This window comes from Aotus nancymaae, unplaced genomic scaffold, assembly GCF_030222135.1.
Source record: "Aotus nancymaae isolate 86718 unplaced genomic scaffold, 86718_ANA_hifiasm-v0.15.2.pri h1tg000040l, whole genome shotgun sequence".
NCBI lineage: Eukaryota > Metazoa > Chordata > Mammalia > Primates > Aotidae > Aotus > Aotus nancymaae.
In genome coordinates, this window is record NW_026988454.1 from 22,925,831 (window position 1) to 22,947,992 (window position 22,162).

Below are 22,162 nucleotides of genomic sequence, written 5' to 3' on the forward strand. Positions count from 1 at the left end.
TTACACGGTAAGTATATATTAATAACAACTATCTGTCAGATGAGTGAATGTGTTAATATATCTAATGACAGTATATTAAAATGTATCTGGCTGTTAATCTTCTGATTTTTTCTTTTCTTTTCAAAAAATGTTTAAAATCTTTTTTCTGAAACAGTGCTAAATTTGAAAATAAATAGTTTTTATTTTGATTTGAAGACACAATATACTAAATTTGAGCATTAACTTTTACTGTGTTCACAGGGCATGACAAAACATTTTAAAGAAGTAAGATTTTGTTCTGGATTATTATCTTTTATTTCCTTTAATGCTTTGGCTATAGTCAGCCTTGAGGAAATTTGTTGATTTAGGAGAGAGTCAACACTAATAGGTTAAATATAAAACAAACATTATGAATGCACTATTATTTTGATTTGGGAATTGTTCCACACTCATAGTACATGAATGATAACGTATAAATCTCCACTGCATTACAGTCCAGTATTAAGACCCAACCTTTGAATTTGAAGTTGAAAACCTCCTGATAACTTTTATTTATATCCATAACAATAAATAAAACAATTTTTAGAAAATACAGCAAGAGAACGTTCTATATTAGAGTACTTAAAGCATTTTAACCTGGCGCTGTCTATAGTTTTGTTTTGTTTTTTTAGTGAAATCACCCAACTCCTATGTTTGACAACTTTTCTGTCTACTTTACAGCTTCCCACCAGATCAAAATCACAATAAAACTTCGTAAGTCACATAAACTAGACAACATTAAGTCTTTTAGATATTAAAAATGTGAATTCCAGGGCACAAAAAAAGAAGGTAAAGTTCCAAAAGTAAGATGACACACAATAGTGGGATAATCAGAGATAAAATATTTGCTGAGAAAGTTTCACAACCAAGTTGAATATACACAAATGGGGAAATCAGAAATAAAATAATTGGCTAGAAAGCTTTTCAGTATATAATACGTTTTTTAATGTTCTAAAGTCAGTGGTGCTTTTCTTAGTTTCCAATAAAATAAAATATTGGCAGGGAAGTAACAGTTTTCAATGAAGGGTAGGAGTATATGTCTAAGCATGTGTGGGTCAGAGTTGCTAAATGCAGGTACTATGGAAAAAATGTTAGCTAGTGGAGAGGAGAGGATTTCACAGAAAGGGCACATATTCTGTCGAATTACCTTTGTTAAATTAATAAGAAATATGAGACAAAGGGAATGAATATATATATATTCATATACCTGAATGAATATATATATATATATATATATATATATATCTGGTATTCTAAATAAAACAATCTGATTTCCTGGGGTAGGTAAGTTGAAAATGCAAGACTTTTTCATTAACTTATATGAAACAAAGTAAATAAACATATTGAGTTTATACTATCCATTTTTGGAATCACACTTAATAACTTTGATTGGGATCAAGATTCAGAGCCACAGTCAGTGAAAACTGTTTCTGACAACCATGGTACAAGAACTAGCCTTCCCAGGCAGCACTAATTTCATGATCTACTTACACACTTCCTGTGGTGGAGCTGCTATCCGTGAGAAAAGACCCGTTAGTCCTTTCCATCTGGGCCAGTCTGCAAAATAAAAATAAGGAGATTAGACAACGTGACCATATAGGACACAGTCAATTGGATGTACATCCTTAATCATTTTTAAATTGTTAAAATTCTGACAAAACATAAAAAAACCAAACCTCCTAACAAAATTGTAACACTAAAACATCTCATGTTGAGTTACCTTTCCATCACCACTGCCTTAATGCCTTTATCTTACATCATGTTGTAAAGTCTCCTAACTGACCTAATCTTCTAATTGTGCTCCCAGATCTAGGCTCTCCTTAACCCTCTAGTTGCTCTACACTGAAGTGAGAGTGACATGCTCACATAAATATAATGATGCTCCTCTCATAATAAAAACTCTCCATGACTTCCCTTTAACTAAGGACATGAGCCAACTCCTTAGTGGCAGGGTTTTTCATTATCAGACCTCACCTGTCTCTTCACTCTCTCACCTGTTTCCCTTTACCCTACCTGCAGTTCAGTAAACAAATCATTGCGCTGAGAAGGAGCTCAGCGCAATGGTTTTGAGTATATTCTTCCATCAGCTCAAGACTTTCCCCTAGAAATTCTAGTTGGCCTAGACCCAGTTCAAATGTTAAAATTTTTATGATGCTTGAATTAACCTTTCTAGGCATAGCTACTTACTAGAACCACAGACACCTAGTATATACTACTTTTCTGAAAATATGTGCACGCCAAGACCAGCCTATATTTTATATTATTTAGAGACTCTAAAATAAACCCCTGTCCTAAAGCATTAGCATAAATTTAATTACCTATTATAATTCATATGTGCATCATCTCCTGAGAATACCTGCAATCCCACTTTCATTCACTGAAACTTGGTTACAGTATCTAAATCCTACTTGTACTGTGTTTGGATTCTCATTAGCTAGATAATCACATCCTGTTTAGGTTTACTTTTCACAGAATATACAGCAGGTGTTTTGTAAAATGCAAATTGCAACATGAAAATATGAGAGCCCAAATTCCAAATAGAATGGAATCATGACTCCTGCAAAACTGCATTCCTTAAATCAAGGTGTAGTCATGGTATGAGATTAATTAGAAATAGATATATTCTGGGTGTCACTGCAGTGGAGGGCTCTGATCAAAGTTTCTTACCGTGTGGCATACTGTTCTATTCTTGAATGGGTGTCATCATGGAACAATTGAGGAGATTGTGAGGGGCTTTAAAGGAAAAAACAAAGCAACAATTTTATGCCCAAATACTGATAGTTGCTACAATTAGAAATGTTAGGTTACTTAAGTAATGAATTTGCCATGCAAACAAACCATGAGGATTGTTACCCAGAACACAGAAGTATTATTTTAGACCAAGAGTTTAGTAAGACCCCCATGCTAATACCACTGATCAGAACACCTCTCCTGCACGTGGGGCTATGAATACTCACTCATAGTGCTCTGGCCACATACTGATGAGTGTGATAGGACTGCAAAGAGGGGAGAGGGAAACAAAAGTCACAGAACAAACACTTTAGAGCAATTTAAGACAAAAGCAGTGGGGGTGGTGGGGAGATTCTCAATTATCTTCTGCTCATATATGTGGTTGCCCTGAGAGCCACCATGGGGAAATCAAAAGTAACAGAAGCCACAGTGTATTCTAGAGAACATGCTGTGTATTCAAGAGTCTGCAGGGGCCTTTCCACAGATATTACAGGATATTTGTTACAGGACAGCAAACACGTCTTTAAACAGTCTTACTGGGGAAAAAAACAGAATGCTCAAAATTATAGAATAATTGTGAAGACAACATTCTATAATATACCAAGGGGGGATGCAATCATTTTTTTTGTTTTTCCTAGAGAAGAAACTTGATTAGAAAGGCAAAGTTAAAAATGAAACACTACATTATATGTTGATGGCAGAGGTGCAATACAATTAGATTTTTCTGTTCTTCATCCAATTTTAAATGTAAAAATTCAAACCCCAGATGTACCCAAAGTACCTCAACTTCACAGATCCATTGAACTAACATGCAACCTAGATACTGCCCCCAGACTCCACCAAAAATGTCACATCAGAAATAAAACTGAAGGCAACTTCCTGAGATCATGATACATTTTCTCCAAAAAAAAGTGTTTTTTAGACATTTAAACTATGAATTGATACAAGAAAACATGTTCTGCTTGACTCAGGGGCTTGCGTCTGGAGCCAGATCATTCAGTGTCACTCTTAACGCTGGGGACGTCGCATACTGCCCAGGAATTCCCAAGTCTCCATGAAATACTTTTGAAAACAGCTGATCCTAATTAAAAGCTGGTTCCAACCCTAACTTTTTGAGGAGGAAGGAGAGTAAATGTAGAAAATTTAAAGTACAAAGAAAATTAGCTCTCTATTTAATTAAATAAAGTCTGCAAAAGCTAATGGTGATTGAAACAAAACTATCCCAAACCACCTTGATTCTCCTATTTCTATTTTACATACCTACTCAGGAAAAGAAAGCAGGTATGTAAAATGCCTACTTTTCTCTTCATCTCCTATAGTGAAGTGCAAGTTGATGTCTGCATAGCAAAGACTTTTGAATGTTATCTTATTGGGATGAAAAGCTAAGACTCTTTGGATCTATTTTTAGAACCAGGCATTTATCCACTCTGTCAGAATATCTATACTGTCAGGAAACTTAATTTACATATGGGCAAAATAGATACAATAACAATAAAACAACATAGTATTAGTCAATTCTCTTTCTACATCAATGCTCTTCATTAACCCTGACATAGGTTAAATGTCAGGTGAATGATATATGCTATGTACTTTCTGAAACAGTAACTGCTTAAGAGATTATTTCTAAAATTCAAGCATAGCAAAACATTTGCCATGAACTTCAAATAGAAGAAAAGTGTGTATTTTTTTATCTTAATCAACCTTGGAAAAGCTCTGTCAAATTGTTTGACTGGTTCTTGTGAACTTAATCCAGTTAGCACAAAAGTGATTCATGACCTAAGATGAGAATAGCAAGGGTTGAGCGTTGAACTGAAGGGTTTCTCAAATTTTGTTAGATAATTGAAAAATTTCGAAGGAAAGAAATAAAGATAAAAAATCCAAACCTTGGGCTTCATTGACTTCACAGTATTCTGATTTGTAGAAAAAAAGATTAAATGATAAGTTTTTTCATTTAATTCTGAAAGGAGAAAATAAGAAACTGCATAGTTAGAACCTATCATTAAAAGGGCGTGGAAATAAGACCAACCTGTGTGTTAGCCCAGGCTTCATAATGCAGCCTATCGCTGCTCTCCAGCATGGTGCTGAACAGGTGATTTTGTCAATCACACACTAATCTTCAAGGAATCGAACTCTACTAAATACTCTTAAATATTATATGAAATGTAACCCAGGCCAGGCTCCGTGGCTTGTGCCCGTAATCCTGGCACTTTGGGAAGCTGAGGCAAGAATATCACTTGGTATTATATAAAATGCAACTCAGGCCAGGCTCGGTGGCTTGTACCTATAATCCCAGCACTTTAGGAGGCTGAAGTGGGAGGATCGCTTGAGCTCAGGTGTCTGAGACCAGCATTGGTAACATAACGAGACGCCATCTCCACAAAAAAAAACGCATTAGCTGTGCGTGGTGTCATGTGCCTGCAGTCCCAGCTACAAGGGAGGCTGAAAATTTTATCCAGAAGTTTAATCTACAAACTGATATTTAAAAACTTGTTCTTCTTGACTCACAGGCTTGTGTCTGAAGCCTGTTCATTTAGTGTCATTCCTAACCCTGGGGGTACCCCCGCAACTTTGCATACTGCCTAGGAATTTCCAAGGAGGAACACTTGAGCCTGAGAGGTCAAGGCTGCAATAAGATAGTGAGCTTTGATCATGACACTGTACTCCAGCCTGGGAAACAGAACTAGACCCTGTCTCAAAAGAAAAAATTCAATATATATATTTTTATAATATATATAAATAAGATATATTTATATTATTTATATTTATATATATTTTATATTTTATATATATTGAAATATATGTTATATTTCAATATATATACAAATAAAAATAATATATATTTATATATTATATATAAATTAAATATATATATATTTGGGATATATGTATGTGTGGGTATATATATATGGTATATGTGCGTGTGTGTGTGTGTGTGTGTGTAGCTGGGTTTTTTATATATATATAGTTAGAACCTATCATTAAAAGGGTGGCTCAACAGGTGATTTTGAACAGGTGATCCCAGATATCTATATATATTCCAGACTTTAAAGAACTTAGTGACCCTTTTAGTGCCTTAAATTGTCAGTAGACTCTTCCTTGTTCTTCATGTTCTGCCTTCTTCAATTCATTTGCCCCAGAGCAAGATAAGTGGGATTCCTGCTGCTTTTACTTAAAGACCCCCAAAGGCTCCCCACTGCTCTCAGAATAAACTCCAAACACCTTGGCATGGCTTAGAAGGCCCTTCATTATATGGTTCCAGCTTCTCTCCCCACTGCCATGTCTTGCCACTGTTGCTAGTTTTCCACCCCAGTTTCTGAAACTATCTTGCCTCCAGGCTTTTGAAAATGCTTCCTTTGACCAGAAACTCTCCCTCCCCACCTCCCACACCAAACACACAACACAGCCCTATTAATCTTTCAGGTGTCAACTTAGCTGCCACGTTTCCTCCCAGTCCAGTGTTAACTGCAAGCATAGATAAACTTACAATGTATTTGGTTCTTGCTACAGCAAAGGCTTAATACAAAATCTTTAAACTCATTTACTCCCCTTTAACCAATACGAGGGGGAGGTATCTATTTCACTTTTTTTAATCTTTAGGGAAACTGATCTATCTCTTTAGCCAATAATAATGTTCACAATTCTTGAATTACTTTTGCTACTATTTTAGCTTGTTCTTCAAGTTTATTTTCAATGGAGTATTCTTTAATCAAACTCTACTCATTTATTGATTTATTTTCTGAAAAATTTCACAGTTACAAAATTAATTGAAGAAACCTTAGCATGGATTTGTTTACTCCCTTTTAGTAATAATTCATTTTCCCCATAAATCCCCTCCTCCATGCATGCATGTGTAATTACTGGGCAGAAGATAAAACATTACATTTTGCAAGGATGAAAAAGAAAGAAGCGAAAGAAAATTCTAATTAGCTTTATAAATAACTTCAACACATTTGCCACCTCGCTGGTTTTTCTCCAATGTTCTCCTCCCACAAATAGGAGAATAAACAAAATCAAACTTTTTTATTACTCACTCACGTAAATTGTTACACCAGAAGATTAAGCAGCCCTGTACTAGAAAGGGCTCAGCCGAAAAGTGAACTATATCAAATCCCAAGAGCTTGGTCGAGGATTAAAAAAAGAAAACATGCCCACTATAACCAGTAGTTCATAAATCTTTCCAATAAGGATCTTGGGGCATTTGATGCAAGCTTATACTCCCTCCTATCTTTCTCTTGTTTTCCTCTCACTAAAAATGCTCATAAATTCATTTTCAATTGAATGAACTGAAGTGAGGCATTTTCAGAATTATACCCCCAAATCTTAGTACAAAATTATTTGGCATGCTTTTCTGTTAATTCTTACCTAACAGAGTCACTCAGAATAGGGTGATTGATGCCAATGATTATTTTGACATTGAAAGGCAAATTAAAAATGTTTTAAAGGAGTATAAATATGTATCTATCTGCATGATTCCTGGAAAGGATGTAGATATTTGGGATGCAAAATGCCAATGGTTTAGCAAAAGATTAAAAGGCACATCGTTTAGTTCAAACCTACCAAATTATCCCGTAAATTAAAGCACCAAGTAATAATTCTGTGCCTCAGAATTATCCATTCCAAAGGTGAATTGGATGGGACATAAACAAAAGTACAATTTTGTCTTTATCCTAAGGTGTCAGCACAGTTAAACCATATATTACACTAAGACACATAAGAATGTATTATCACACAGCTTTTTGAAGGAAAGCACAAAAGCATTTCCACAAATCAAAAAGAGGACCAAAAGCTTACCTTTCCTGAATGTATTCAAATAGCTCTCTTTAAATTGAAATTACTTTAATAAAATCTTTTCTAAACTGTACTATGCAAAAGAGTGATTAGAAAGACTTGATCTGGCCAGAGGCGGTGGCTCACGCCTGTAATCCCAGCACTTTGGGAGCCTGAGGCGGGCAGATCACGAGGTCAGGAGATTGAGACCATCCTGGCCAACATGGTGAAACCCTGTCTCTACTAAAATACAAAAAAAATTAGCCAGGCGTGGTGGCACACGCCTGTAGTCCCAGCTACTCAGGAGGCTGGGGCAGGGGAATCACTTAAACCTGGGCGGCGGAGGATGCCATGAGCCGAGATCATGCCAGTGCACCACAGCCTGGGCAACAGAGCAAGACTCTGTCTCAAGAAGAAAGAAAAAAAGACAGACAGACATAGATCTTAATTGTACACAGTTTGATATAAAGCACAGTAATCAAAAAGTCAAAACTTTTTCTTACATTCTATGTGTATGCATTATACATGGACCTATCTACACATGCATTTGCATTGTATTTCTTTCTGTATACACACACATGACATTACCTATAGAGGGATAAAGATATCTCCTATGCTTTGGTTGTGGTCTTTCTTCTCTTTCTTAGCAGTTCCACAAATGAAACAGATAAACCAGAACATACATTTAGCAAAGTTTGAGGTCTACAGGGATTTTTACAAAATCTATTTTGGTCTGCAGACTGAACAGTGTATTCTCCTATTCTGTTGAGACATCGACGATCACAATGCACTGAAATATTACCATTTCCTGATTTTCTCTCATGTACAAAATAAAATGAACTATGAATTTGAAGGTTAAAGTTTCATTTAAAAAAAATGCACTTGACATTTTTTATACTTCTTACAACAATTTTCTCTATTGTTTAGAAAGTAGAAAACTTCACACTTTTGAGTTTCTCTTCTCTAGCCATCTGAGATGGTGTCTTTCTCTGACTAGAACTTCATTGTGATATACTACTAGGTACTCTGCTGATGATTAGTAATAAAAGCTCATTTTCCCCACGATTCAACACAAGAATATGGCCTTAGCAGGAATATTTATGCTGACATATTAAAAAGCAATTCAAAGATTTAAAATCTATCTATTTTGATCTTAACACATAATGTTTAGTACCTTAAAATGACTTCTTTGCATTTTTTTCTAGGTCATTGAAAAATATTTTTTTCTTTTCATTTCAGGCCATAAATTCTTATTCCCTTTGCTTTATAATCCCATAATTTCACCATCTTGAAACTTTCGTCTATGCTAGCCAACTCAAATGATACACTTTGAAGGAATATATAAAGAGAGCTTCATATATTACATTATCTATTTAATGTATATATAGAATGTATATAATGTAATATATAAAGCTATCACAGTTTGCTGTTTTTATTTTTAATAAAAAATAGGTTAGAAATATGTAATATTTTGATAGAATTTTAGCATAAATATCTGAATAAAGTATTATTAATAAATTTATATTAAAGAGATGCAAAAGGAGTGCAAAACATACTATGAGAAACAGTAAAACACCCCCATAAGGGAAAATGAAGGAAAATAAATAAAAGAATGAAAGACTATATAATGCCACAATTTACATATTTTTAAAAAGAAAAGAGATGATCACAAAAGAGATAACCAATGTGTATTCAGGCTGACACATTAATACATATTTTCTAAGTTTAAAGACAGGTGCGAGGTTAAAATTGAAATTCTGGCTGTGACGATGTCAAAAGTGAATAGTTAAACTTCATGTTGTAAAGACTGAGTCCAAGTTTAATGTACCTCTTCTAAAATGCAATTGGTATTAAACAATTTTTCTTTTGTTACTAACATAAAAAAGACAACATCAGACATAAATGTCCACACTAGACTTAATAGTAAAATCAAACTCACGTCTCTAAGTTGTCACCTTCAAGAACTGTCTGGACAGGCAGGTAACCAAGTCGAGGGTGTTTGGCAAAGTACTTCTTTGATCTGAACTTGTTCTTAAGCACCTTTGTGAAGTCTCGTACATCTTCCCCAGACGTTGTCTATAAGGTTGAAAAAAAATTACAGTTCACTTAGTAAAATTGAAGGCAATAACTATCTATAACAAAATCAGAGCAGATGTAAATTGGTGCAATTAAATGTCAACAGTTTCGGTCGTTTTAAGCATTTTTGAAGTAAAGCACGGTCTCATAAAAACACTTGGCAATAATAAGTCAGAACTAAATATATCCAGTAATAAGTTTATAATTTTTCATTCCCTGTTGAAAATAAACCATAACTAGTTCATTTCCCCAGTATTTTAACACTTGGGCCAAAAAGTAAAATCAGCTTTGGGAACGTTATTGGTTGATTCTTATCACTTCAAAATTTGCAATTTGCTATTAATTTACTGATGACAGAGTATTGTGGCTATTATATGGTTTTAACTAAGCTGAGTTAATGGAAATTAGCCATAGACTCAATGCTGGCTCCACACAACCCAGTATATATTCTAATAGGGAAAAAGAAAAGACAATAAATAAGAAAGAAAGACCAGGGCCACATTGGTGCTTTATTTGGGAAGGAATGCTGTCAATTTCTTTGTGCTTTCCCAACTAGGTAGACATAGAGTTATTTCACCTGAACTACATTTTTAATAGTGGTATAAAGTGTCCCTGTTTCCTTAGGTATTTCTAATGATTGATAATCATTTAGGGTGATATGGGCTAACACCATCCCAACCCCACACCATCATCCTATTCCACGAACTATTGTTCTCCAAGCCCCAGTTGTCTACTGTATATCACAATTCTAGTTTCTATTTGCAATACAGATATCAACTGTGATCTTTCTGAAGATGTATTTAAAATATTTACATTATCTGCATAGAACTGAATGAAGACCATGATCCTCTGGCTCCAAGTTGTCTGCTCAACCTACCACTCATTGTACAGAGAGAGAGAGAGAGAAACTTTCTCATACTCACAGAAACTGAGTGATAAGTGTTTGCTTATCTGCTACCTGCTCCCTGTCCCTACCCTTCATTTTTTCCTCCACAACATGCATGCCCAGGACTCACAGAAACTTGTTTTGCAAACAGAAACTTTTTTTTTTTTTTTGAGACAGTCTTGCTCTATCGCCCAGGCTGGAATGCAATGGCGTGATCTCAGCTCACTGCAACCTCTGCCTCCCAGGTTCAAGCAATTCTTGTGCCTCAGCCTCTCAAGTAGCTGGGACTACAGGCACACAATACTAGGCCCAGCTAATTTTTGTATTTTTAGTAGAGACAGAGTTTCACCATGTTGGCCAGGCTGGTCTCAAACTCCTGACCTCAACTGATCCGCCTGCCTCAGATTCCCAAAGTGCTGGGATTACAGGTATGAGCCACCTGCACCTAGCCAGAAACTTAAAAAAAACACCCAACAAACTATTTCTGAAAACAACTACATCCTGAGTCGACCATTATATAGTTTTGCCACTTTCTATCCGTTCCCATTCTATCAAAATATATCTGCTTCTAGTAAATAATTAAGGGAACTTTTGTTTCTCTCGGCTTGCAAAGCAGAGGTTAGGCATGATTAAGCCGCAGCTGCTTATCATTTAAATTTCATCAGATTGTATACTGACAAAACAAACAAACAAAAACCTGGAAAAAGGTGCCAGCCCCATGCTATCACCAGGCCTTGCCATCAGATTCACAATGACCAATCTTTTCCTGAATAACTGAATATTAACTACATAATAATCTGCAGTTATATGGATATAGACCTTCCCAAATTCGAAGCAAAAGTGCAGAAGAAAAAGCTAGTCATGAAAAGAAAAAGAATTCAAGGAAACCCTGTGGAGGAAAAAGGGTTGTTATAAGAGTGATGGTTTGAGGTTATTCAGCTCTTATCAGGCAGAAAAGGAAAAAGCAGAACGTAGTTGGGAGCAAATAAGAAAACTTTTAGAGAAGGAGTATCTGGGTCTGAAAATAAAGCCAAAAGGATATATCATCCGCTGTAAAGGATGTTCACATCTTTTGCAATGCGTATCACAACTGCAGATAATTAACCTTAGAGATATGTTTACCCTGAATGTGTTGATAAGGAAGGAAAAAAAGAAGTTTCCATAATAAAATGCATAAAGAAGACCTTTATGTGTGTAAGGATAAGCATTTATGACCCAATTTATTTCTTTTCTGCTCTTAGTGCACTGTTAATATAGAGAGAAATACTTAATGAGGAATGGCTCTAGCTTCTACCTGGGAGTAAACTCCACACCTAGCAATGTAAAAGTTTTGATCTCTTAGGCCAGTGGTTTTCAAGCCATATCCAGTCTTCACAGCCAACCCTGAGTGGACTGAGTGGGTGAGAGAAAAGGCCAGGAGGGCAAGGCATCAGCCTCCCTTTCCGGTCTGCCTCAGAAAGAGTATGGTACAGTATACACTTCAGTGGTTTTCGGTCTATTCATAGAGTTAAACAACCATCACCACTATCTAATTACAGATCATTTTCATCAACCCAAAGAACAACTCTGTACCCATGACCCTCCTCCTCCCACAACCTGTGGCAAGCATTAATCCACTTTCTCTATGAATCTGCTTATTCTGGACAATTCATATAAATAAATTCATATAATACATGGTCTTTTATGACTTGCTTTTTTTACTAAGCATCATATTCTTCTTCTAGTTTATTTATATTCAGGTTCCAACATGAACTTTTGCTTGGGAAAAAATGACAAATTATTCAAAAGTACAAGTCCAATTCCACATCATACTTTCTTTAGCTAAATATTTTCAAGCATGAAAGACCAAAGCAAACCAACCAATAAACGAACAAACAAAAAAATACCCCTCTCTATCCCATGCACAAAATAACCAACAAACACCTACCTGCCTTCTTAAAAAGTTACAGCAGTTACTGAAATTAAATAGAGTTTCTAATAATACTCATATTAACACGTTTTTAAAAATTAGTACACACTCACACAGAAATAGCTTATTTGTATTTCCTTGGGAAAAAGCTAGCACAAAAGTTGTAATCTAAGAGCGTTAACTCACTAGTGTCATAAACTTTATGCAATATTAAAAGAAAAAGTGAAAAGTAATTCATCCCACAGGAATTAGGGATTATATTCAGATTATTAGAATGTAATTCTTCAGCTGGGATAGAGCCAATAAAATGAATTAAGCTCAGTTTTGCATCAAAAATGTTAAAATATTTACATATAGTTAATCCAATTTTTATTATATAATGATAGTTCCTAATATTTCCCTATTTTAAAGTGCTAAAGCAATGCTTTTGTTAAGAAAAAAAAAAGAAAGAAAAAGAAAACCTCCCACCTACCATAATAAATATAACCAAACTCAACTCTATCTTTACACTAGGTAAAACACATTTTTCTTTTCTTTTTTAAGCAAATAACTATTGATATTATGATAGAAAGATAAAATTGAAAGGAACACTCATTACTATACAAATTATCCAACATTTTAAAAGCATTTCTTGGAAGATTAGGTTTCTGTTTATTTTTACAAGGAGAGGAGAACTGATTTTGCAGATCCCATTAGATCAAACACAAGGGGTAACATGTTAGCATAGGACCTTGTACCTTATAAATTGTTTTCCTTCAACCTCATTTAACCATCATGGCCTCTGAGGAGATTATTATCAGATTTTCGAAGCCTAAGTAAACTCACACTAAGCCTTTCACGGACTCCAACCCAGTAAGGAAAAAAATGTTTTTGCAAACCTGAGTCTTTTCACAAGACTATGTCACTGCTTCTAGAAAAATGAAACTGTTTAAAGATTGGAAAAAGAAAGAATCCATAGCCATTGGCTAAAGTATCTATTATTACATCCTAAATTTTTCCTTCATTTTAAATAAAGTACTGCTTAGATGCCATGTGGTTAGTTTTTTAAAAAAATATTTGAAAATGTCATTTTATAAATAGGCTGGGTGCAGTGGCTCACACCTGTAATCCCAGCACTTTGGGAGGCCAAGGAGGGTGGATCGCTTGAACTCAGGAGTTCAAGTCCAGCCTGGGCAACATGGTGAAACCCTGCCTCTATATCAAAAAAAAAAAAAAAAAAAAAAAAAAAAAAAAAAAAAAAAGCTAGGCACGATGGCACGTGCTGCAGTCACAGCTACTTAAAAAATATTTGAATGGCATATATAAGACATATTTAGTGGAAGTACAACTAGAAACAAAAATAAAATACAGATAAAGGAGTAAAAATAAAATAAAAATTGCCAGCTCTTTGACCATCTAGAGATAACCATTCATAAAATGTGGGTGACTAGACTGATTTTTTTTATAATTAATTTTATTTTAAGGTAAAACAAAATACATACACACAAGATGTATTGCTTAATGAAATATTATCAGTATACCTCCTCAGTCAGAAAACAGAACTTTGCTGCACATTCCAGATGTCCCTTCCAGGCACAACTCTCTTCCCATCTCCATTATTACCATTAACTTCATCTTTAGAAGTAGTACATAACTTGAATTATGTTTTAAAAGTAGTTCACTCCAATGTCTACCCTTAGTTTTGTTCATTTTTAAAAAATCCAATATATTTTAAATCACTTTTAATCTACAGGTGTCTCCTCCACACCTGCCATTTCCCTATAGTTTGTCTGTTGGAAAACCCAGACAATTTGACATGCAGAGTCTACCAGGGTCTGGATTTTGCAGAATGTATATATTTGGTACAGTTCAGCACTTTTGTCTGTCCTCCTGATAACCTCCTGCAAATCTGCAAATAATGCATCAGACTTTTGTTAAGACAATTGGTGGTATTTGGCAGTGTTATAGGAGGCACATAATATAATATCTGTCATCTCTCTTATGTTATCTTAGCAGCTGTTCATGCTAAGTGCCCGTATCCATTCATTGGGGATTACAAAATGGTGTCATTCTATCATTCATTTTTCATTTATTAGTTGAAATACTTTGTGATGGTTAATATTGACTTTCAATGTGATTGGGTTGAGGGATGCGAAGTACTGTGCCTGGGTGTGTCTGTGAGGGTGTTGTCAAAGGAGATTAACATTTGAGTCAGTGGACTGGGAGAAGCAGATACACACCCAAACTGGCTGGGTACCATCTATTCAGTGGGCACCATCTAATCGGCTGCCTGTATGGCTAGAACAAAGCAAGAGTAGAAGATGGAAGAGCAGACTTGCTGAGTCCTCTGGCCTTCATCTTTTTCCGTGCTGGATGCTTCCTGCCCTCAAACAAGACTCCAGGTTCTTCAACTTTTGGACTCTCAGATCAGTGCTTTGCCAGGAGCTCTCAGGCCTTTGGCCACAGACTGAAGGCTGCACAGTTGGCTTCCCTATTTTTGAGGTTTGGGGACTCGGACTGCTTCCTTGTTCCTCAGCTTGCAGACAGCCTACTGTGGGACTTCACCTTGTGATCATGTGAGTCAATACTCTTTAAAGTCCCCTTCATATATATATATATATATCTGTCCTATTAGTTCTGACCCTCTAGAGAACTCTGCCCAATACATACTTTTATAAAGAAACATCACTACAGCTAACACCTAGGTACTCTGTGGTACAGTTCATTTAGAAATGTCAGGATAAATGTTTGACTGTATTGATCAATTTTCAATATCATGAAATGGTTTCCTATCATCTTCCAAAGATGATCAATGCTTTTTTTTTCAACATCATGAGGAACTCAAAGATTTTAATGTATTTGATAAGCTTCAATCTATTGCAACTCTCATTATTGAAGGTCAAGGTCATCTGGCAACTTTTAATGTGGCTCTCACAGTTTTCAACAGCTTCCTTATTAGCTACTATCACAAGATGCTCCAAGCACCCCTTTTAGGTCCTTCCAGTGTTAATAGGCATTTTCATTGCACGGAGCTGGGAAATATGCATTTGAAGGTAAAATTTCTCTTGAAGTTACATTGATGATTCCAATTCAGATTTCTGATTTGACCTAACTTGTTTTCTAATACACCTCTATGTCCTTTTTTCAAAACCAAAAATCTGGTTCTCAAGGACATAAGAGATGATAGACCTAGACAATCCCATAATTATTCATTTTCTTTTTTCCATATTATGTACATAACAGTTTTAGAACACTAATACACTAATGTTTTCACTAATCATTTCCCATATGATTAGTGAAAACATTAAAATATAGATTTACTTTTCCATTTCCCCCCATTCATAAAGTAGTTACACTGGCATGCTTTATTTGTAGTGATATAATTTTGTTCATTATCTCTTTTTCTTAAAATTGCTTTATATGAGATTTGGTCTTGATACTTTCGTCGCTCAATTTTGGTAGTATAATTAATTTTCCTAAACTTTTAGAATGAAGTGAGGTTGAGGAAAGCTTTTCTAACTCTTCTCTTGCTTTTCTGTGGTATTTACAAATACAGTACGTGTCTGAATCTATTCAGCCTGCTATAACAGAATACTTACAGACTAAGTGGCTTAAATAAAAGAGCAGAAATTTATCTCTCACAGTTCTGGAGGCTGGTAAGTCCAAGATCAAAGCATTGGCAGACCTGTTGTCTAGTGAGTCTGCTTCCTGAGTCATACACAGCCATCTTTTCACTGTGTCCTCCCATGGCGAAGAGAGAGCTCTCTGGGGTCACTTTTACAAGTGCACTAATTTCATTCATGACCTAATCACTTCCAAAGGCCCCATTTCCTATCACTATCACATTGGAGATTAAATTTCAACCCTAGAGTTTTGGGGGACATAAACATTCCATTCATAGCAGCACTTGAGTTTGGGACTTCCTGATCCTGTTCCCCAACACCCTCTACCAGCACACATGCACATTTTGAACTAGGCATTCTTTCATTTCTGTTGCCTGAGATGCTCCATGTTGATTCTGTTCCCAGAAGTTTTGCTCAGCATTGGACCTTCTTTCTGGAAGGAAGCTCTGATGGAGCAGGCAAGAGCATTCTAGAAATGTCACACCTTTTTACCCTAGTCTCTGTGCATAGCAAAGCCCTGCCAGGTTTAGCTCTGCTCTCAAGCCAGCTTTCCACTGAATATCTGTTGCTGGGCTCTCCAGTTCTTAGGCACGCTTACCTCCTTCTCCTTCTTCTCATACACGCAGTGACGTCTTGTAGGTTTTGTGGCCGGTGGTGGCTTGTCGCCACCTGGATTTATTTTGGATCTCTCTTGTCACCTAGTTTGGTTGTAAACATTGCACATTTTTGTTTTGCTGTCTAGTCATTCTCTTTACAAATGTCTTTTTATAAATGTAACTACTTTACAAATGGGAGGAAAATGGCAAAGGCAAAAGACATGGAAAAACTCTGAAGCCATGCTACCACCATCTTCCCCAAATCCCTCTGGACTGATTTTTCAACAAGCACATAAAAATTCACATATACAAATTAGGGCTGTCCTTCAAATAGTCAGTTTTGGAAAGCTAATGATGGTGACTCACTGTGAAAAGCATTTTAGAACTGAACCTACACAGATAAGTGGGCATGTGAATTCTGAAAATGTACTTGACTCCACTGTACTGCTATTAAGTAGCAGTAAGATAATGAAAACTTACCTGTATAATAAGAATTAATCAGTTTTTTAGTTGTTCCCCACCAACTAATATAAATGAATGAATAAAATATAGAAAGTGTCACTGAAATAAAATCCACCCTGTGATACAACTATCTGTGTAAGTTTGCCCCGAAACCCTAAAGAAAATCATTTGTAAGGTGAAATCAGATAATGTTTTTACTCTTGAAATTTTATTTTACCAACCAAAATACAGTTAGGAAATTTTAAATTTTCTTCTATTTTATCCTTGATAGAGAACAAATATAAATACCTCACATGGAATGTAATTTAGAGTTCCTCTATCTTTTGCTTGAGTTTGTGTATCTCTATATGAATGCATGTGTATCCTTCTATATGTCCCTGTTCATATTCCAAACTGTATAATCTTACTTTATGCTGACATCTATGCACCACTGAACTTCAAAAGCATTAATATATGGCTGAAAGTTCCCTTTTCACTAATACATATCACAAAGAGCAGCAAGGATAAGGTATAGAAGAATCTAGAATGTAGAAAAGCTAACTCCCACAGTATTCATAGTCAAGTGGTCCTTGAATAAACTGCTTTACTAGGTCGGCTCAAAGGACTCTTACTTATTATCCCCAAAGACCCACAAAGCAGCACACAAAAAGAAGCTATTTACAATGCTACCAAATAACCTAAACCTCATAACATAACTTCTAATTACCAAACAATTTGTTTTAATTCTCCCGACACTTTTGGGGGGATGGTCACTCCTTAACTTGAGATATCAGTATTAACTAATTCCTTAACGCTCCAAACAATGGATCTTAACTGTTAATTACAAATATGAATAAGTTATATACAGATGAAAACAAGGACTTACAAAGAGGTAAATCAAGGTTATATAAAAAAAAACACAGTCATTTGGCACGCAAGTAGAATAATTAAACATTATCATTTGGATAGTGCACAAGTGCTAAAATCATTGTTGAACAGCACCCTCATTAGCAAGATTTACTTCTTAAATATAGAAGTGAGTAGTCCCAACTGGTATACGCATACTGCTAAGCAGTACATTTCATTATCACAGGACTTATTTTAAAGACATTCTTAACAGGCTTTTTTTTTTGTTGTTAACTATAAAACAACCTCTCAGTTTTATTTAAGTTTCAATCATTTCAACAAGTTGAAATTCAGACACATTTGAATTCCATGGATAGGATGCAATCAGTAAGAAAAGCTCAGAGACTTTCAAGTCTTAATGAAAAAATACGAAGCTAAAAAAATTAGCATTAGCAGAATCACCAAGGAGTCAAGAATAAGTAGCATGATAAGTCTTCCTAAGTAAGATGGATTTTGCCCAACCTTCACCTTAGAAGCTAATGACAAATCTAAATGCACTGGACCTACTGGGAAAACGACGTAAGGTGGGCAACAGCTGAAACACCACTTCAGGATGCTGAGGTCAGAGAAACAGCCGTGATGCTGCGTTTTCAGTACATTGGCAAACATCCCACGTCCATCTAAAGAGACAAGACTGCCAAAAACCAAACTACCCTAACTCAAGGTAGAGCTTTCCAAAGAATGAATCAGCATTTTTGTAATATTAGATTTTTATAGTCTTACGAAGTATATTGATGCTGGCAGGGGTGGAGAGGGTTGCTTAAAACAACTGCTTCTAGATTTGTTTTCTTTGTTCTTTATGTGTTTGTGTTTTTGTTTTTGCCAATGGCATATAGTTCATAAAGAAAAAGCATAATTTATTTTTTAACTTGCGAGAGAATTCTGATTTTTCTTTACTAGAAAGTTGTGATTCTTCTCACTGAAAATATGATTCTTCTTATGGAAAATATGTAATTTTGGTTTATTTCTCTATATATTAATCAATATCAACAAGAATACTTTTGAACCTCTTGCTTTAAAAGCAACTGTACTTGCTTAAAACCTGCAATACAAATCTGTTTTGAGTGGTATTAATTTAATACCACTGTTTCTCATTGAGGTTTTTTTCCTGTCTTCCCTTCTTCTCACCAAATTCAACAAAGCTACCAGTACAAACTAGTCCTATGTAAAGCTCAGCAATTGAACTACGACAGTGACAATGAATCTATCCTTGCCACTGAAATACTGGAAGTAGCTGATGTTGTTGACCTTTCAAGCTACAAAATTTTGCAAGTATCTCATCTCTTCTCCCTGAGCTAACAGGTCTCTCAAACTTGTCTATCGTGGCTAACCTTTTCTTGCTTCTTTCCTTTTAGTATTTCCTCCATTTCCTTTCCCCGTTTCTCATTTTCCCACCATGGATAGTATTACTATCATGCACAAACAGCCTATCTATCTACCTTTCTTTCTCCATTACAGTGGATTCTGTGTTCTTCTACACATTCCCTTACATTTTGTTCATAATTAGTATCTCAACCTATTGCCTTGAATCAGTCCTGATGCTCCCATGATAATGCCATCTTCTATGTAATATAGTCCATTACTGGTTGTATAATCTCTCTTTCACAAAAACCAAGAGAAAAGGATGTTTACACTTGAGAGGGTTCAGGACACACTACCTCCAAATACAGCACATTGGCAGTTGAGCAAACAGCAGACACAGCAAGATCTCTCTGACCTTCTCCCACCCGTCTTCCCTAAAGGGTCATAAGACCCTTGTTTGAGAGGTGCCCTCCCTATTCCCAGAGGGAAGAAACATCTTTGTATCTGAAGGCAAAAGGACACAGAGAAGGATCTGAACAAACAGGCCTTGCTAAGTTCCCCTAGTTCATTATCATTAGGTTATATCTTCTTGTTCAATCATAGTTCTATATAACTGTCCACTCTTCATCAAACCTAAGCATAAATATACACAGGCTTCCATGTTTCTTTGGGTCTTCTCTTCCTGATAAAGGTTTCCTTGTCATGTAATATTTATATTAAATAAATTTGTATGCTTTTCCTTTGTTAATCTATCTTTTGATACAGGAGCCTCAACGGTGAAACTAAGATGGGAATTTTTTTTTTCTCTCTTACACACCATGTTCCCCTTAGCTTCACCTACTAAAGCCAGTGTGCCCTTCCCCTCTCCTTTGATGGCACAATGCCAGACAGGGCTATCATCTGTCACTTCTAGAGATGCAGTGATCACTTTTAAAAGCCATCTCATCTCTAAAATCTTCTATGTCCCACTTCAGTCACACATTGGGGTACGGCCAAACACCCCAGGCCTCCTCATAACTTAAAACAGTGTTTAGTCCAAAATCTCTAACTTGAAAAAAATCTTTTACTAACTGGAATCTTCTGACTCTTCTTCTCACTTCTTATATTATAAATAAACCCTTTCTTTCCCCATCATCTTTCCCCATCATCTTGATCTCCAGCCCTTTACCCTGCCTTGGGATTTCTTCAGCATGAGGATACCCCAAATCAACCACAGTATCATTAACACCTTTGAATTCTTCACTTCCTTGGCCTTCAAATATACTTTTCATCTTTTAATTCTAAAGCTGCTGAGCAATGATAGAGTCACAAACTACAAATCTTTGCCAATTACCCTCAGCTGCACTCTTGTGGCAAGGTAGCAATCAGTTTATGCATCTCTGTGTGACTCACGATTGATTGACCCTGGTAGCTATTCCAAACATTTTCCATTCTTCTCAGTATTTAACCCTATCCAGTTCTCTCTCACTGTCAGCAATTGCATGAACTTTTATAAATCATGTGAAATTCATCATTCTCTCCAATTTAAAGAAGAAATATCTTTGGTTCACCCATTATGAAAAACAGTGTAAAGGTTCTTTAAAAAAATCAAAATAGAACTAGCGTATCATCCAGTAATCCCACTTCAGGGTACATATCCAAAGAAAATAAAATCATTATCTCCAAACGATCTTTATACTCCTATGTTCACTGCAGCACTATTCACAATAGCCAAGACGTGGAATCCACTTAAGTATCCTACAACAGATAAATGGGTAAATAAAATACAATGAAATATATCCAGCCATAAAAAAGAAGGAAATCCTGTCATTTGCAATAACTTAGATAAGCCTGGAGGACATTTTATGAAGTGAAATAACCCAGATACAGAAAGACAAATATTGCATGATCTCATTTATATGTGGAATCTTTAAAAAAAAAAAAAAGTCAAACTCGTAGTCACAGAGAGTAGAATGGTGGTGACTAGGGGCTGAGGGGTGGAGGAAAAGAGAAGAGACTGGTCAAAGGGTATGAACTTTCAATTACGTGATGAATCAATTCTGAAGACCTAATGTACAGCATGTGGCTATAGATAATACAATTGATATTCACTAATAGAGTAAATCTCATCTCAAAAAACAAAACCACATACTATCTTTTATATGCCCTAACAACATATGAAAATGTTTCCAATTTGAATTAAATTTTGGTTACTTACAACAAAGATGATTTTAAAGAAGATCTGAGTAAGGTAATTTTCACTATGAAATTAAATCATCATAAATAAAAAAGGAATTTAAATCTGAACATCTTTAATATAAGATATAACTATTTATAAGATAAATGATAATTCCTGAATTCAAAGATGTAATGCATGGATAATAAGAAAAAAAATGACTACTATCTTGATTCATAAGCTTAATCATTCTAAAAAATATTACAGTCTTGCTGAATTTCTCCACAGAGGTCTTTTTTCTCCTTCGTGAAATTTTCTCTGTATTTCCAACTCCTAGCAAAATGCCTGGTATATAAAAGGGTATTCAACAAACATAATATTCCAGCAAAGATACATAAACCCAATTGCTAATGTGCTAATTGTGTGTGTGAGTGCGCGTGTGTGTGTGTATTTATTTAATAGAGTTAAATCACTAAATCTATTAACTTTGCACCAACCACTTACCTTCTTGAAGACTTAGCTTTTTCTTTAAAATAAAGATAGATTAGATGATCTCTAAGAGCTTTAATTCCAGCTTTAATATTCTGTAATTGGTATTTATAAAGTCAGATATGAACTCACTTAGATTTTATGAGGCAAATTTAACTAACACAGGGAAAAAAGTATAAAAATCATCCCAGTCTTCAAAGAGGTAAAAAGATAATTGAGAAGACAAAAACACCTCACAGTTAGAAAATGATACAAGAGAACACAGAATCAAATACTAATTGGTAA

At 35.4% G+C, this 22,162-nt stretch overlaps 1 protein-coding gene across 5 annotated transcripts in view; it reads right to left on the bottom strand.

The window, feature by feature from the left end:
* UTRN (utrophin) overlaps window positions 1-22,162 on the bottom strand; it is a 580,690-nt gene that overhangs the window by 22,953 nt on the left and 535,575 nt on the right. For 4 of the 5 annotated variants that reach the window (XM_064360600.1, XM_064360599.1, XM_064360602.1 and 1 more), the window contains 4 exons: window positions 9,455-9,591; window positions 2,976-3,014; window positions 2,686-2,751; window positions 1,510-1,575 (listed from right to left, as the gene is read on the bottom strand). In XM_064360600.1, the coding sequence (XP_064216670.1) occupies window positions 1,510-1,575; window positions 2,686-2,751; window positions 2,976-3,014; window positions 9,455-9,591 (308 nt within the window). The remainder of the gene's footprint in view (window positions 1-1,509; window positions 1,576-2,685; window positions 2,752-2,975; window positions 3,015-9,454; window positions 9,592-22,162) is intronic. The other variant, XM_064360601.1, reaches the window with a different exon arrangement.